The following is a 15531-nucleotide window of genomic DNA, read 5'->3' on the forward strand; positions in this document are numbered from 1 at the left end:
ATTTTCAGTTCTGGGGACAGAACCCCGAACCTCGAGCATGCTGAGCATACATTCTAAATCTCAACTATACCCCAACCCGAAAGAAAGTGGGTCTCTTTTGGAGACAGGCTCTCATATACGAGGTCAGTCCAGGCTGACCTCAGACTAATTATGTAGCTAAGGCTGGTCTTAAATTCCAGATCCACTCACATGCTAAGATTACAGGGCTGGATTGAGAAAGTGGTTAGTGTTTTTTGTTTGTTTTTAAAATTATTTATTAATTTAGTGTGTGTGTGTGTGTGTGTGTGTGTGTGTGAATGTATATCTGTGTGTATGGATGTACATTTTGCATATGCCTGGTGCCCTCACAGGCTAGAAGAGGGTGTTAGAGCCTCTGGAACTGGAGTTATTGACAATTGTGAAACACCATGTGGGTCATAGAACCGAACACTAGATGTTCTCTTAACTGCTAAGCCATCTTTCCAGACCCAGGAAAACAGTTTTTAAAGGATTATGAAATGATAATCAGCTGTTGGAGAGAAGGCTCAGTTGGTGAACCGCTTGTCTTGCAAGCATGAGAATGAGTTGAGTCCTCAGTGGGAGACAATGTGTTCCAGATCTGGAGAGGAAGAGGCAGGTGGCCGCTTTACTCTGACTGAACAAACTAGCTTAGCCTACCAGCCGCACATGCACACGCGCATGCGCGCACAGACACAGACACAGACACACACACACGACGATATCAGTGTTATCTTCTTGGTTATGGGAACTTTAAAACAGTGTGGCTGTCTCAGCCCTTTGGTTCACTCAGTGTCTCCTGCCCTCTGACCCATCTCCTGATCCCCTGCGTTCTCTCTGCTGCTGCCAGTTGTGGTACCAATGCAGCTTGCACCCAGAGAGACAAAAGGAAAGTTCTAGGGAGTGAGACAGACTCTCAGTCACTTTTTGTTTTTATTAACATGTATTAATCATGCATATTACTGAGGTGCTTGTGGTATGTGGAATGTACACTATTCACTGATGGAATCGGGGTCATTAGCATTTCCTCCTCCTCATTGTTTAGAGTTCGTCTCTTCTAGATCTTCCTAAAATAAAGACAGGTTGTTGCAAATGGCAGCCATCCCACTGTGCTGCGGAGCTCAGTGCTCCACGGGAATACATTTGGGTATGCATTCCTTTTATCAAACTTTGGTTCCTGCCTCTCTTTTTTCTACTTTCTCCCACTTCTTAACTTCTAATCAGAATTCTACATTCCAGTCACCTTCTTTTAATCCGAAGGGTTTGGTCAATTGACTAGCTGAATTAGCCTGTTGTTCCCAAAAGTTCAAGATGAGGTGCCAGCCACTCGGAGTCAGAGTCACCTTGTCTCCTGAGCCCTGAACTCTGGAGTGGCGTTCTCTTTGATCCGGGATGTTTTCACTTTCTCTGCCCTGACACTTGGCACAATCCCATATGTGTCATGCCTTTAGGTGAATCATTTTTGTTTCCTTTCCAGCAAGCCACCTCATACTTCCCACAAGCCTGATAATTTAATTTGTCAACATTTCCACCAGGTGCGCTTCGCTTCAGGGCAAAGGACAGACTTCCATGATTGTCTCGCTTCATTTTATTCTCGCAAGGTGTATCATGTTCTTCTAGACTGTGGCCACACAGGATAGTTGACTGTATTTTTTTTCTCCATCTACTATAGAAAGCAGATGTCTTGCATAAACAAAGCTTACAAAGACAAAAGCATTTTACATTCAATAAGCACACAGTGGGGTGTTTACTGGCCTAAAGAAACAGAAGGGTCACACAGGTCAGACGTCCCTTGAGGAGGGCACAACCCTGCTGTTACAGCACTCTGTGTGATTCCGCCCTTCCTCTTCCCAGAAGTCTCCTAATCTGGCTTTTGAGCTCAATCTCTTCCTGGCCAGTTATTGGCCAGTCAGCTTCATTTTAGCCAACGAGAGTAATACATATTCATAGTGTACAGAAAGGTTGTTCCATAGCATATAGTACCTTTGCTTCTTTGTGTGTCTTTGAAGACACCTTGAGAGTTTAATTGGTACTCGTGAGACATTTCCCTGTATGCAGCCCAGCATTGGCATGCTGAGGGATAGAGATGCTGTATGCTTTATCCTGGGGCCAGCCCAGCCACCACCGCTCTGGGGTCTGGGCTTCCCCAGTGCCAGGCCTGCAGCTGTGGCCAGGTGGTTCCTGTCTAGACACTATGGCTCAGTCTGTATCATTTCATTCTACCTCCTTGGTTCAGACGTTTCTATTTCAAAGGTTAATGGGATTTTCATACCTTGGGTGGGAGACCGTGCCAGAGCTAGAACCCAAGGTCTGGGGTTCTGCTGCGCTCGTGTTCTATAACAGGGCTACATCTCACCACCTCCATACCATATTTTTAAAAAGTAGTCATGAACAGTTATAATTTAAAAAAAATGAAAATATGTTAACACCCACAAACACATTGAGGAATAAGATTAACAAAACATGTGCTACATAGACCTAAATAGCAAATACACTAAGCCATAACTGAGAAAAAGTAATGACTAATAAAGCTGCTACATATATAATACAGTAAATTGTACATAATTTTACATATATTCATTAGCATGTGTGAAATATTTTGTAGCTAGCTGATCATCTGGCCAAGACTTAAATGTAGATGATGTTCCATATGGCCTCATTAAATTTACTACAGGGGAAAAAAAAGTAGGGTAGAGATGGCTCGGTGGGTAAGGGTGCTTGCCACCAAGTCTGATGACCTGAACTTGATCCCAGGAACCCACATGGTTGAGGAAAAGAACCGCTCCCCAAAGCTGCCCTCTGACTTGTACTTGTGCACTATGGCACACACACATACACACAAATACACACATACATGCATGCCACACATAGACATAAAGTACGTAAGATTGGAAGAAAAAAATTGAAGCAACACGTTCCAACTGTGTAGGACATTCTCCCTCAGTCCCTGCCCCCAGTCCCTCATCATGGGGGATGAGTGCTTAGGCATCTTGCCGACCTCTTCAGTCCACATGCAATCCCATGCGTGTTTACATGTGTGCCCATCCCCACTATGGTGGGCCAATGGACTGTTTATTTATGGCAGTGGCAAAAATCAATGCCCAGGGTTCGTAGGTTTTTTTTTTTTTGTGGGTATGGAAGTTGTGTTTCTAGCTAGCTGAATTATGTACTGTGCTGCAAGTGTATTCTACTTTGTAAATTCCCATCATTTTTTTCTTGCTAGCTTGCTTAGTTTTCAATTTTCCAACTATCCATTCTTCTTTCAACTCTGGAAGAAAGCCCAGTCTTTCCTCCTCTCATGGCCATGAAACTCAGGACTGTGCCCCCCCCCCCCCCACACACACACTTCTTGAGATTCCTGTCCTGGTTCCCACCTCAATCTGGATAGGTTGTCCTCCAGATCTGGGTCCTTGTGCCTCACCTCCCACCTTCACTGACATCCTGAGGACCCCTCTTCTTCCTGCATTCATGTGGGTTTTCCTCCCTCACTTTGCCATGCAGTCCTTCCTCTATTAACCTCTGAGACTCACATGCCTGAAAAGACCTTTTCCCACCACCCTGACCATGGGATGCTTTATTTAGATACAGAATCAAACAAGAAAAATAATTCCTTTTAGTTTTGAAGTCTTTGAACACATTTCCTAGTTGCTCTTGCTCGGTGTGGTGGGGACCCAGGTCACCCTAGGTGATCTCACCCTTCCCTCTGGAAGCTTTATGATCTTGACTCTGACTTAGATAGAGCATTTCTGGTAGAAGCCCCTTGGTGTGGTTCTTCTCTCCATCCGGGCTCCCGTTCAGGGACCTGGTTATGACAGGCCTGCCGTAGAGCTCTGAGCCCATTAAACTCCCTCCTCTTCCTCTTTTCATGTTTCTTCTTCAACTCCCTTGAGTTGTCCAGTCCCCTGGGTTTGTTATTTTCAGTTCAGTCTTTCTGATATTGCTTGCACAGATCCCCAGCTTCCTGATTCAGCTGGGAGGGGAGAGTATTGGGAATAGCCACTCCTCTCCCTGGGCCTACCCCCCTCCCAACCTGCCTTTCCCAGGAAGCCTTGATGTAAGTGTCTAAGTTAGACCTTCCAGTAACGGTGAATGGTCTAGACACTGTCCAGGAACAGATTGTTAACTCCTTCCTGCCTGGAGGTGAGGCTGGGGTCATGGCTTGTGTTTTGAGTGTCTCTTTTTTATTTGTAGGCTAGATTTTCCTGACCTGTTGAGTCAGGGAACTCCAGGACACTTTACACAGTCTGGGTTCTATAGTCCAAGTGCCTGAACTGTTATTTGGGCTTAGGCCTGCATGGAGCCCCTCCTCCTCTCTCAGCTTCTTGGTCTTTGTGAAGCCTTTAGCTTCAGTCCTTGAATGTGCAAGTTCGGTATTATTTTGTCAGCTGCTCCAAAGACACTTTGCAGGATTCAGTTCTCTCATTCCAAAATATGGGTCCTGGGAATTGAACTCCGGTCCTCAGGCTGGACAGCAAGCGCTTTTACCCCCTGAGCCATTTTGCCTGCTCCCAATGCAACTTGTGTGTATGTTGTATAACTTTATGTTCGTGAACACATTGCAAAAGTAAGAAGAAGGCAGCGGTAGCCGAAGAGCTTATTTAGTTTTGTGAGAAGGTCTTGAAGTATAGCCCATGCTGACCGCAAACTTGTAATCCTCCTGTCTCAGGCTCCTGAGTGCTGGGATCACAGGCACGCAGCACTGTGCTAGATGGATCAAAGCAAAGCTAGGACGACTGATAACAAAACAAGACAAATTTCTATGTGCCAGTGCTGGTCTGACCTTCCCAGGAGAAGGGCAAAAAGAGCCAGTCATGTGTCCCTTGTCCCCCAACCTGAGCACAGAACTTGTGCCGGAAGCACACGCAGTGAGGCTGTCAGAGGCCTGCCTTCCAGAACGATGACTGAGGTGGGGGTAGGAGAGGTGGCTCAGTGGTTAGAGCACTGAGTTTGGCTCCCAGCACTCATGTTAGGTACATTACAACCACCGTAACTCCAGCTCCAGGGAGTCCAATGACCTGTTTTGGCCCTGTAGGCATCTTCACACACATGTGAGCACACTACACCCACCCACACCCAGAGAGAGAGAGAGAGAGAGAGAGAGAGAGAGAGAGAGAGAGAGAGAGAGAGAGAGAGAGAGAGATATCTAAAAGAAAAGATGGCTCAAGCACCAGAGAGTTCCAAACTAGACAAGAGCATACCAGCCCTCCATTTCACAGTAGCTGCAACTTTAGGTAATTAGGTGAATATTAAAACTGTGTAAGATACCTGGAAACCATGCAAACTAGAATCAGGAACTAGTTTCAGACAGTTATTTGGGGGTAGAGAACAGTTGCCCAGGACCCTAAAATCTATGACCCCCAAAATTCCTCAGATTTCCAAATGTCTTGACAGAGAAACACCAGAGCTCTGGTTTAGAGTCCATCAAGGAAAGCAAGATACCCAACAGTGTGTGGTGTGTGCCAGCAGGGGTTCAAAGAGACAGGAAAGCAAGACGATATAGGAGTGCACGCGTGCCTGTGTGTGTGTGTGTGTGTGTGAGAGAGAGAGAGAGAGAGAGAGAGAGAGAGAGAGAGAGAGAGAGAGAGAGAGGATGAGAGTGAGTTTTGGTCAATTCACACTGTAATAAGTACTAACAAATCTGAAAATAGTAGAGTGTTGGTTGGAGACCCATGGAAAATTGACACTGAGCTTCCTCAGGGGCCCTCAGTCTGCAACTGATTATATGTAACGCATATTGAAATGGATAATCTGTTTTACTCAAAAGTTAAATGTTCATGACATCTGAAACATGTCCTCATGGCAGCACTATGGCCCAGCGATGTTGACACATTAACCGTCTTAGCACGTGATAAGTGTCTTGAAGGATTTTCTGTTTCTGTAACAGGGACTCCAAAGACAGTCACTGCAAATTTCTTTCTGTGTTTTTCTTTGAAGCATAACCAGTGTGCAGCGCTCAGACAATGGATCGTATATCTGTAAGATGAAGGTGAACGACAAAGATATTGTATCTGATCCCATATATGTGGAAGTTCAAGGTGAGCCCAAAGCCGAAGTACCCTGCTGCCCAGGAGCTGTTTAGAACTTGCATTTAAGTGTTTCCTGTGTGATATGCAGGGTGTGGTCTGCCTGTTAATAATTCTGGAAACCTTAAGGATGTTGGAATTTTACAAGATACTCCTCTTTTAGAAACTTTAGATAATGATGTAATTGATTCAGTTTTGTGTGTGTGTGTGTGTGTGTGTGTGTGTGCGTGCGCGCCTACATGTGCATATGTATGCCCAGAGCATTGTTCATGCCCAGCGCATCCTCCACCTGAGTGCTGCTCTCCATCCCTGAGGTTCCACTTTCCAAGGTGCCTTGAGTAGCACCATCATCTCATCACCTCTTTTCCTTTTTGTCTACTCTACCTTCTACATTCCGCTCCTACTGAAAGGCTTCCCTGGTGCCCATTCCCTTGTGAACGTGAACTTAATGCCAAAGTAACGCTGCAGAAAGCGTGAGCGAGGGAGGAGAAAGGGAGAAAGGAGGGAGTCGGGGAATGGGTGAGTGTGGAGGGGAAGAGTCAAGGAAAACCCCTCAGATGAATCTCATAGGGGCCTTTGCTTTCCCAGGCTAGACGACTGGTACCTGGGCTATGTGAGCATCAGGCAACAGGAAGGCATCACATATGTTTGGAATTCTCTTGTAAAAGACGATCTTTAGAAGACAGTTTACTTGTCAGGATCCCAGGAAAAATGCACAAGTTGGGAAAAGTCTGAATCTCAAAAGCTTTGAAATGGGGGAAAAAGAATCCTATTATTCCCTGGGGAACCAGATTGGTGAGACGTGAGTTTATAAAGCCTGTGATTTAAGTGTCAAGGCCAGCCAGCTTGTGCTGCTAAAACTACATGATCCAAAACAGTAATCATTGGCTTTCTCTGAACATTTCCAAGCTCCCTTGTGGGCCAGATTTTGGAGTTTCAGTAGATTTAAGGATTATAACTATAGAACTGTGCTCTTTTTGTCTTCAAGTGAGTGCCTCTTGTAAACTCTTCAGTTTTACATAAATATGTGAAATTGTGTGTGTGTGTGCGCGCACGCGTGCGCACTCACGCATAGTGCTTAGAGCATTGAACCTAGAGCCTTATGCATGCATGCTGAGCACATGCCTCACAGTTGACCCATGTAGAGCTCTAGTCTCAGCGGCACAGGTTTTAAAATCCATCTTCAGCCATCTGAAAGTTATGCAAAACTTGGGTAGATCTATTTTGTATACGCTCTGGTATTTATTATACTTTTTATGTATGTGTATGTGTGTGTGTGTTTATGTGAGTGTATGCTGTATGCGTGTGGTGTGGAGTGGATCTTGGAGGCCAGAAGAGGATGCTGGATCTCCCTGTGCTGGAGTTACAGGTAGCGAGCTGCCTGCTGTGGGTCCTGGGGTGAACTGGGGTCCTCTGGAATAGCAAATGCTCTCAGTTGCTAGCCATCTCCCTGCCTCACTCTGTTTGTTTTGACGAGAAACACTGCCAACCTACCAGCCAGTGCCAGGCGCTTGAGCAACACCTGATTTAAAAACTGGCTGTGTATTCCCCTCTGGCCAAAGCAGATGAATCACTCCACATAGTCCCTAGAAAAAGTGTCCTAGAAAGCTGGTTGAGGAAGCCTGGTAGTCAAGAACCCCTGCGCTCTTTCTCACTCTGCTTGGAGGTGACAATTGGCTATTTCAGACCCAAGGAAGCCTCCGGTCCCTGTCTCTGAAGGCTCTGCTTCCAGTTAAGACATACTCTGCTCCAATCTTTCTCTGCAGGACTTCCTTACTTTATTAAGCAGCCCGAGAGTATGAATGTCACCCGAAACACAGCCTTCAACCTCACTTGCCACGCTGTGGGCCCGCCTGAGCCCATCAACATCTTCTGGTTTCAAAACAGCAGCCGCATTAATGAAAAACCAGAAAGGTCCCCATCTGTCCTAACTGTACCTGGTAAGTCTGAGCATTATGTTTATGTGTGTATGTATTTATTCAACTGTTCATCGCCCCGCCCTCCCACCCCTGCAACAACAGAAGATGAAACTTTGGTGATGTTTGTTACAACCCAACAGTGGTCAATCAAGAAGGGTAGAAACGGGTGTGGGAGCAATAAGGGAATGGGTGCATTGGAATGGAGGTGGGATGCACCAATGCCTACCTGGCTAGATCCAGCCCAGGTATCCAGAGCCCTGCTTGCATCTCCGGGGCACTGTGGCCTTGCCTGCCTGGCTGGAATTACCCCTATGGAAGCACTTAAGTAAAGACCTAATCGAGGTTGGATGCCAAGAACGTGTATCACTCACGGGGCACTGTAGCAGGAAGTTTGTGAGTCACTGTGGGATTGTTGGTGAATTGACATTCCATGGCCATCTTGATCTCCATCCAAACCAGAACGTCTTGGCTTTGTTCCTGCTCTTGGGCTGGCTCCTGTCAGCAACGCTACTGAAGCTTCCTGTGCCGCTAGAGCCAATGGGCTCCTCTGTCTCCCCTCTGATTGCCTCTTTAAGCTCCATCTGACAGTGTGGCCACACTCCATCTCTTCTTCCTTCCTCATGCATTCAGCAAATGCTGTGTGCCCAAGGCTGTTCTAGGCTTGGGATCTCAGTGGTAGACTTTTTAAAAAGCACATGATCCTGGCTTGCTTCCCTTTTCATTACATCTTCTTTGTTGCTGGGCCAGCTCTGAACATCGGGTGCCCAGCTCAGTCCTGGCCCAGCTTCTTTTCCCTCTGAGACACACCCTCCTGGCTGAGTTCCTTGGCCAGCTTCAATGCCATCAATGGGATAACAGCCTGGAACTTTACATCTCAGGCCCTACCCTCTCTACTGAGCTTCCAGCTCCTGTGACCAGCCACCTCCTTGGCTTTTCTATTTGTTGAATATGTAAGCATTTTAAAGTGCAGTTCTAGGGCTGGAGAGATGGCTCAGCCATTAAAGGCTAGGCTCACAACCAAAATATACAATGCAGCTCCAGTTGCCTCTCAGTCTTCTGCCCCAGAATTCCCCTTACCAAATAACATCATGGGAAGAACACCCCTCTTTCCTCATTTTTCACATCGAAAGCATTAGCAATTGTGTGGATTCTCCTTCTATGACACAGCACAATCTGCCTCTGTCCATCTCTGCTCCAGGCACTGTGGTTCACACCACCATCAGGTCTTGGCAAAGCCACAGGCCCTGTCCTGTCCCTGCATCTCTCTACTGTCAGGTGGTTCATGTCACCCATCTGATGAAACCCATCAGTGGCTTCCCGCTGGTCTAGACTATCACTTAGGACCCTTCCTGGCCTTGTCCATCAGTCCTGCATGCTCCAGCCCCTGCCCAGCTCTCTTCCCCACCCCCAACCCTCTGTCTGTGCTCACTAAGCTCCTTTCACGCCGAGTTCCTTCCATTTCTTCCGACACACCATTTCTTCCTGCTCAGAACCTTTGCACCTCTCTTCCATTTACAGTGTTCTTCCGTCTGCCCTCTGTCCTAGGACACGCTCACGTATCACTTCTTAAGAGATTCTCCTCACTCTTTTCTTGACTTCCCGTCACATCATGTGTGCCTCCCCCGTTGTATCAGGGTTGGACTTGTTTACTCTCAGCCTCCTTTCTTAGCGTGCTCACCGAGAGCCAGGACTTGGTGTTTTTGTGCACCATCACATGCCATCCTAAGCAGGATCTCAGTGATCTATTGAGCTGAGGCCAGGGAGGCAGATGAATTCCAGCCCCAGGCATTGTCTCTGAAGCTCCTCTATCACCCGGGGTGGGATAGGTGATACAGGGTTTTCTACCTTCATCTAAGTTTTAAGTTTCTTCAAGGAATAGATAATTGAAGAACATGTGTGTGTTCAAAATCAATTTGAATACCCCCTCTCTGGGATAATTGCTTGAAAAGCCACTAATGAAAGATACTAGCATTGTTATTATTTTGAGATATGGCTTCATGTAACTCAGGCTGACCTCACACTTGTTGTATAGCCCAGACTGTTCCTGAACTCCTGATCATCCGCCTGCATTTGCCTAGCAAGTGCTGGGATTATAAGCCTGGCTGCCACACCCAGAAACACTAAGATTAATTAATGGATATTGTATATGTAATTTAAAATTATTTCTGCATGTGTTTGTGGGAGGCTTGTGTGTACACATGTAGAGAGGTCAGAGGACAACTCGTCGGTGTCTGTTTTCTCCTTCTGCCATATAAGTTTTAGGGATTGAATTTAGGTCATCAGGCTTAGCAACGGTACAAACCCACCAAGTCATCTTGCTGACCTCAACATTTTCTTTCTTTATTTTTTTTTGAGACAGGGCTTCTCTCTGTGTACCCCGGCTGTCCTAGAACTTGCTCTGTAGACCAAGCTAGCTTTGAACTCACAAAGATCTGCCTGCCTCTTCCTCCCAAGTGCTGGGATTAAAGGCATGTGCCTCCACGCCCGGCAACATTTTATTTTTCAGTTGGTATAGCATTTATAACATAAAGCATGGTGTTTTGAGATGTATATGTGCATTGTGGAACCACTTTAGTAACTAACATATGTACTCCCTCAAACATACTGTTTTAATTTTTATTATTATTAGTGTGTGTGTGTATGAGCATACATGTGATGTGGGAAGTCCTTTGTATATGTGTTGCTTTTATTGGTTAATGAATAAAGAAACTGCCTTGGCCTGCTGATAGGGCAGAACTTAACTAGGTGGGGAAAACTAAACTGAATGCTGAGAGAAAGAAGGTGGAGTCAAGGAGAAGCCATTTAGCCCCCACCCCCCACCCCCAGACAGATGCTGGAACTTTACCTGGTAAGTCACAGCCGCATGACAATACACAGATTAATGGAGATGGGCTAGTTTAGGATATAAGAGCTAGCCATTAGAAGATTTTTTTTTTCAGTTTTTCAAGACAGGGTCTCTCTGTAGCTTTGGGGCCTGTCCTGGAACTAGCTCTTGTAGACCAGGCTGGCCTTGAACTCACAGAAATCCACCTGCCTCTGCTCCCGAGTGCTGGGGATTAAAGGCATGCACCACCATCTCCCAGGAGAAAGAGATTTCTCATTTGTGTGCCTTCACCTTGTGTGAGTTACCCATTCCAGAGCCAGGCAAGACCCACAGCTGCCTCTGCCTTTTTCAGCAAATTCTACTGACCATGCCACTTATATCTTAAACTAGCCCATCTCCATTAATCTGTGTATCACCATGTGGCTAAGGCTTACCGGGTAAAGTTCCAGCATCTGTCTCTGGAGGGGCTACATGGTTTCTCCTTGACTTCAACTTCTTTCTCCCAGCATTCGGTTTAGTTTTCCCTACCTAGCTAAGTTCTGCCCTATCAACAGGCCAACGCAGTTTCTTTATTCATTAACCAATAAAAGCAACACATATACAAAGGACTTCCCACATCATTTCCCCTTTTCTATTTAAATAAAAAGGAAGGTTTTAACTTTAACACAGAAAAATTACATATAACAAAACAGTTATCAATCAAGAATTATAGTTACAATATTTATATCTACTTTATCTTTTATTATAACTAAGGAAAACTATAGTTATAACTATCTATTCTTCAACTCCATCAAAGACTCCAGAAGGATATAATATTACCTAAGTAAACAGGAAGTACACTGTAAGCAACTTCCAAAACTCTAGAATTGACACAGACATCTCACTACCCGGACAGTCACCCAAAGTTCTTCTGTAACGTTGGGGCATCCATCTTCAGCCTATAAACCCATAGTATCCAGCAGACTTTTCAATAAAGCAGGAAGTTTCAAAAACAGTTCTAACTATATTGGTAGTTTGTCAGTCATTTTCTTCTGTGTCCTACAGAATGTCTGGCAGGCTCTTTCATGAAATAGGAACCCCAAAGGGCCCTCTAACCTTCTTTAGGCAAGTTCAGCACTCATTTCTCTGTGGGTCCTGCATGTCCAGCTCATCAAGCAGTTCAGGAAAGAGCAGTTTCTTGCCCAGATGGTCAGCAAACTCCATAAGGAGCCTCTTCGATGCCTGTCTGCCTCTTGAAGTAGATTGGTGCTACCAGGAGCAGATGTATCTCACTGTCATGAAAAGTCCTAAGTTATTAAACATTTTAAATACCATATTCTGTAGTCTTTGAAAGGTTTGAAGAATGGCTATCCATCTGAAATACATCTCTGTACAAATAGAAAATCTATCTAACATGACTACAAGCTTGACTATTATAAATGATTATCTAGTAACCTATATTTCTTAATTATACATTACATTTTTAAATGAGCTACACAAACACAATACCTTAATCAAGATCAGAAATACATTTATAGCAAAATTGACCTGAAATTTGTATTAATAGAGCAAGATCCATAGCAATGCAAATCTCCATAGCACACGTGTGTGGAGATCAGAGGTACCTTTGTGGAAGTTACTCTCTCTTCCACCTTTGCCTGGGTTCCAGGGATTGAATTCAGGTTTACTCGGGGAGTGGTTTACCCTCTGTACCATCTTGTTAGCCCCATAATACTTTGGTGTGTGTGTGTGTGTTAAATCATCTGCATTTAATAGCTAAAAGGGTGATTGAAGGGAAAAGTGGACATATTTTAAAGTTTGGAAATTCTAATCTCTTTCCAAGTAGACCTCACCAATTTCTAGTCTTTCTGGTAAAGCACAAAGGCACACATCCTGTGCCATGTGCATACAACATAACAGATTGTATTTGTTGCCAATTTCTGTTTTTGTATGTGTCTGCATCTGTGGAACCTTAGATTTTGCTTTTGGTGGCCCAAAAATTTTATTTGGAAGAAAATGCCAGAAATAAGAGAAAGAATATATTCACATAGTTTATTACAGTATATTTTGGAGACTGTTCAATTTTATTAGTAGTTCATATTGTTGATCTTTTAATGTACCTAGTTTATAAACTAAACTTTATCAGAGGCATCTGTGTCTAGGAAAATGACATATTTCTAGGGTCTGGCACTGAGATTTCAGGCCTACATTGGAAGTCTGGGAACGTACTTCCTACAGACTGGGGGGGGGGGGGCACTTTATCTCCTTTGGCTCTCTGTGAGAGTCTCAGGGAGCAGGAACTTAAAAGTTCTTTCGGTCAGTCGTATCTTCAGAGTCCAGAAGCGATGGACAGGAAAGTGTCCAATGCCGTATTACACCTCACAGGTGTAAATATCTGATAGCCTCACCGTTCTTGAGTGACCAGAAAGCCAATGATAATGGGAAGTCTTCCTAACATTTTATAGACATGGCACGGCTTTCGCCAGCTTTTTAGAGACCCATGTCTGTAACTGAAGGCCCTTTTTAAAGCTGCTGAGTTGGCATTTCCCACCTAGTTTCTACATGACTACAGTATGCTACATTGCTCAAGCAATTCTCCTGGTTGTGAAAGGTTGGAAGAATGGGTTCTGACTTTTCTCTCTTTCTCTTTTATTTTTGGTGAGAAAAAATTTTTCTAGAGGGTTGGGGGTGATCCTAGCCATTAAACTCTTGTACATGATAACAGTATATTTTATCATTGAGCAATGCTCCAACCCCTTGTTTTTAAAGTTTTTTGGTTTTTCGAGACAGGGTTTCTCTGAGGCTTTGGAGCCTGTCCTGGAACTAGCTCTGCAGACCAGGCTGGTCTCGAATTCACAGAGATCCGCCTGCCTCTGCCTCCCGAGTGCTGGAATTAAAGGCGTGCGCCACCATCGCCCGGCTAAAGTTTTTTTTTTAGGATTCCTGTTGATTATATCAAAATAAAATGTCAGATTTACATTAAGTCAATTCGACCAACTTAAAATTGCATCAAAATTGCAGCCATCTACCTGCTACCCTGGTTCTTCTTTTGCAGGAAGGGGCAATATCAGGTGCCTCATCATCTCAGAATCTTATAATATTTTTAAGACTCATTTAATTTATCTTACATGCATGAGTATGTTGCCTGCATGTATATATGTGTACCCTGTGTGTGCCCACTGCCCATGGAGGTCATACAAGGGATCTGATTCCCTGGAAATGGAGTTACAGATGGTTATAAGCCTCCATGGGGATGCTGGGAACTTAATCTGGATCCTCTGTGAGAGCCACAAATGGTCTGAAGAATAAAATCCTGCTCTCTGACTCCTTCTACAATATTTTAATATGTCTGATAGCAGAGACGGCATAGCTGATGCCCAACAGTGACGACCTCTTGAGGTAATAATACATTCTAGTCAGAAGTCTGAAATCTGCCCAAATTCTTTCCTCTTTGCTGTCCAGCAGTCAGTCATCGAGTCCTGCACAGTTCTCAGATGTCAGGTGAGCCCTTTCCCCTGTGCTTTTCCACAGTGGTGCCCTTAATTCATATTTTCCTGGTTCCTTGCCAGCACTGTTACCATTGCATCCTAACTGTGACCCTGCATTCCCGGCTCTCCGTCCTCCCCTTACCCCTCCCTCAGCCTGCCACCTACACAGTGAGTCATTCTCTGCTTTGTCAGCTTCTCCTCCAACACAGAGCTGCTCACTCCAGGCGGGCTCCTCCAGTCCAAGTAGGTTAAAGTCTACCATTTTACTGGTGATGTCTCTTATCCCTCAGGACTCCACTTTAATCTTCATCCCCCACCTTTCCTGAAGTGATGCCACCTTCTCATGGGATCTCACGAACCTCTGGCAGGTCCACGAATACAATGTGCCATCTTGCCTGGCTTCCCAAGTTGGCCATTCTATCCCAGCTACTTTCTTCTTACTGTCTTTCTAGTAAACTCCCTTTCTACCTTTTGACCTCCAGCTCTCTGCTCCTCTCTGAATGCCTGCCTGGTCACTCTGCCAATATCTGTGGATTCAAGGTCCCCCTTACTTCTCATCATCTCAGAATCTTATAATATTTTTAAGACTCATTTAATTTATCTTATGTGCATGAGTATGTTGCCTGCATGTATATATGTGTACCACGTGTGTGCCTAGTGCCCATGGAGGTCATAGAAGGGATCTGATTCCCTGGAAATGGAGTTACAGATGGTTATAAGCCACAATCATCTTCTTGTCAGGTCTGTAAGAGAGGTGATTATTCCATGTGATGATTATGTGAGCATTAGTAGCTAGTGTAGCTCCATCTTCTCGATGAATGGATGAATGGACCACCAAACAAATGAGTGTTTAACCTCAAGGGCTGGAGATGTAGTTCAGTTAGTAAAATGCTTGCCGACCATGTATAAAGCCCTGCATTGGATCCTTAGCACCGCCTAAACTGGACGTGGCGGAAGATACCTGTAACCCCAGCACTCAGGAGGTGGAAGTAGGAAGGTCATAAATCAAGGTCATTCTTGACTACATAGTAAGTTGGAGGTAGCCTGGGCTACATGAGATCCTGTCTTTAAAAAGAATGAAATGTTGGACACAAACTTTTCCTACCATTCCACTAAGAAAGTGCCAATAGGGAAGCGGTTGGAAGGCCCTGGCGGTTGGGACTGCTTTGAGCGGGCGTATTTGCTTCTCAGGCTGGTCTCATTTCTGTAGAAGAGCCGGGGTTAAGGAAGTACCACTCCTGGCACTTTTCTCCTTTTGACATGATCCCTCCCCACCCAGCTCTGTAATGTAAAAGCTGTCC

The 15531-nt window shown here is 44.9% G+C and overlaps 1 protein-coding gene across 1 annotated transcript in view; it reads left to right on the top strand.

The window, feature by feature from the left end:
* Positions 1-15531, top strand: part of Mertk (MER proto-oncogene, tyrosine kinase) — a 102930-nt gene that overhangs the window by 22875 nt on the left and 64524 nt on the right. The window contains exons 3-4 of the mRNA XM_075962114.1: positions 5932-6032; positions 7787-7960. Of these exons, the coding sequence (XP_075818229.1) occupies positions 5932-6032; positions 7787-7960 (275 nt within the window). The remainder of the gene's footprint in view (positions 1-5931; positions 6033-7786; positions 7961-15531) is intronic.

Source organism: Microtus pennsylvanicus, chromosome 2 (genome assembly GCF_037038515.1).
Source record: "Microtus pennsylvanicus isolate mMicPen1 chromosome 2, mMicPen1.hap1, whole genome shotgun sequence".
NCBI lineage: Eukaryota > Metazoa > Chordata > Mammalia > Rodentia > Cricetidae > Microtus > Microtus pennsylvanicus.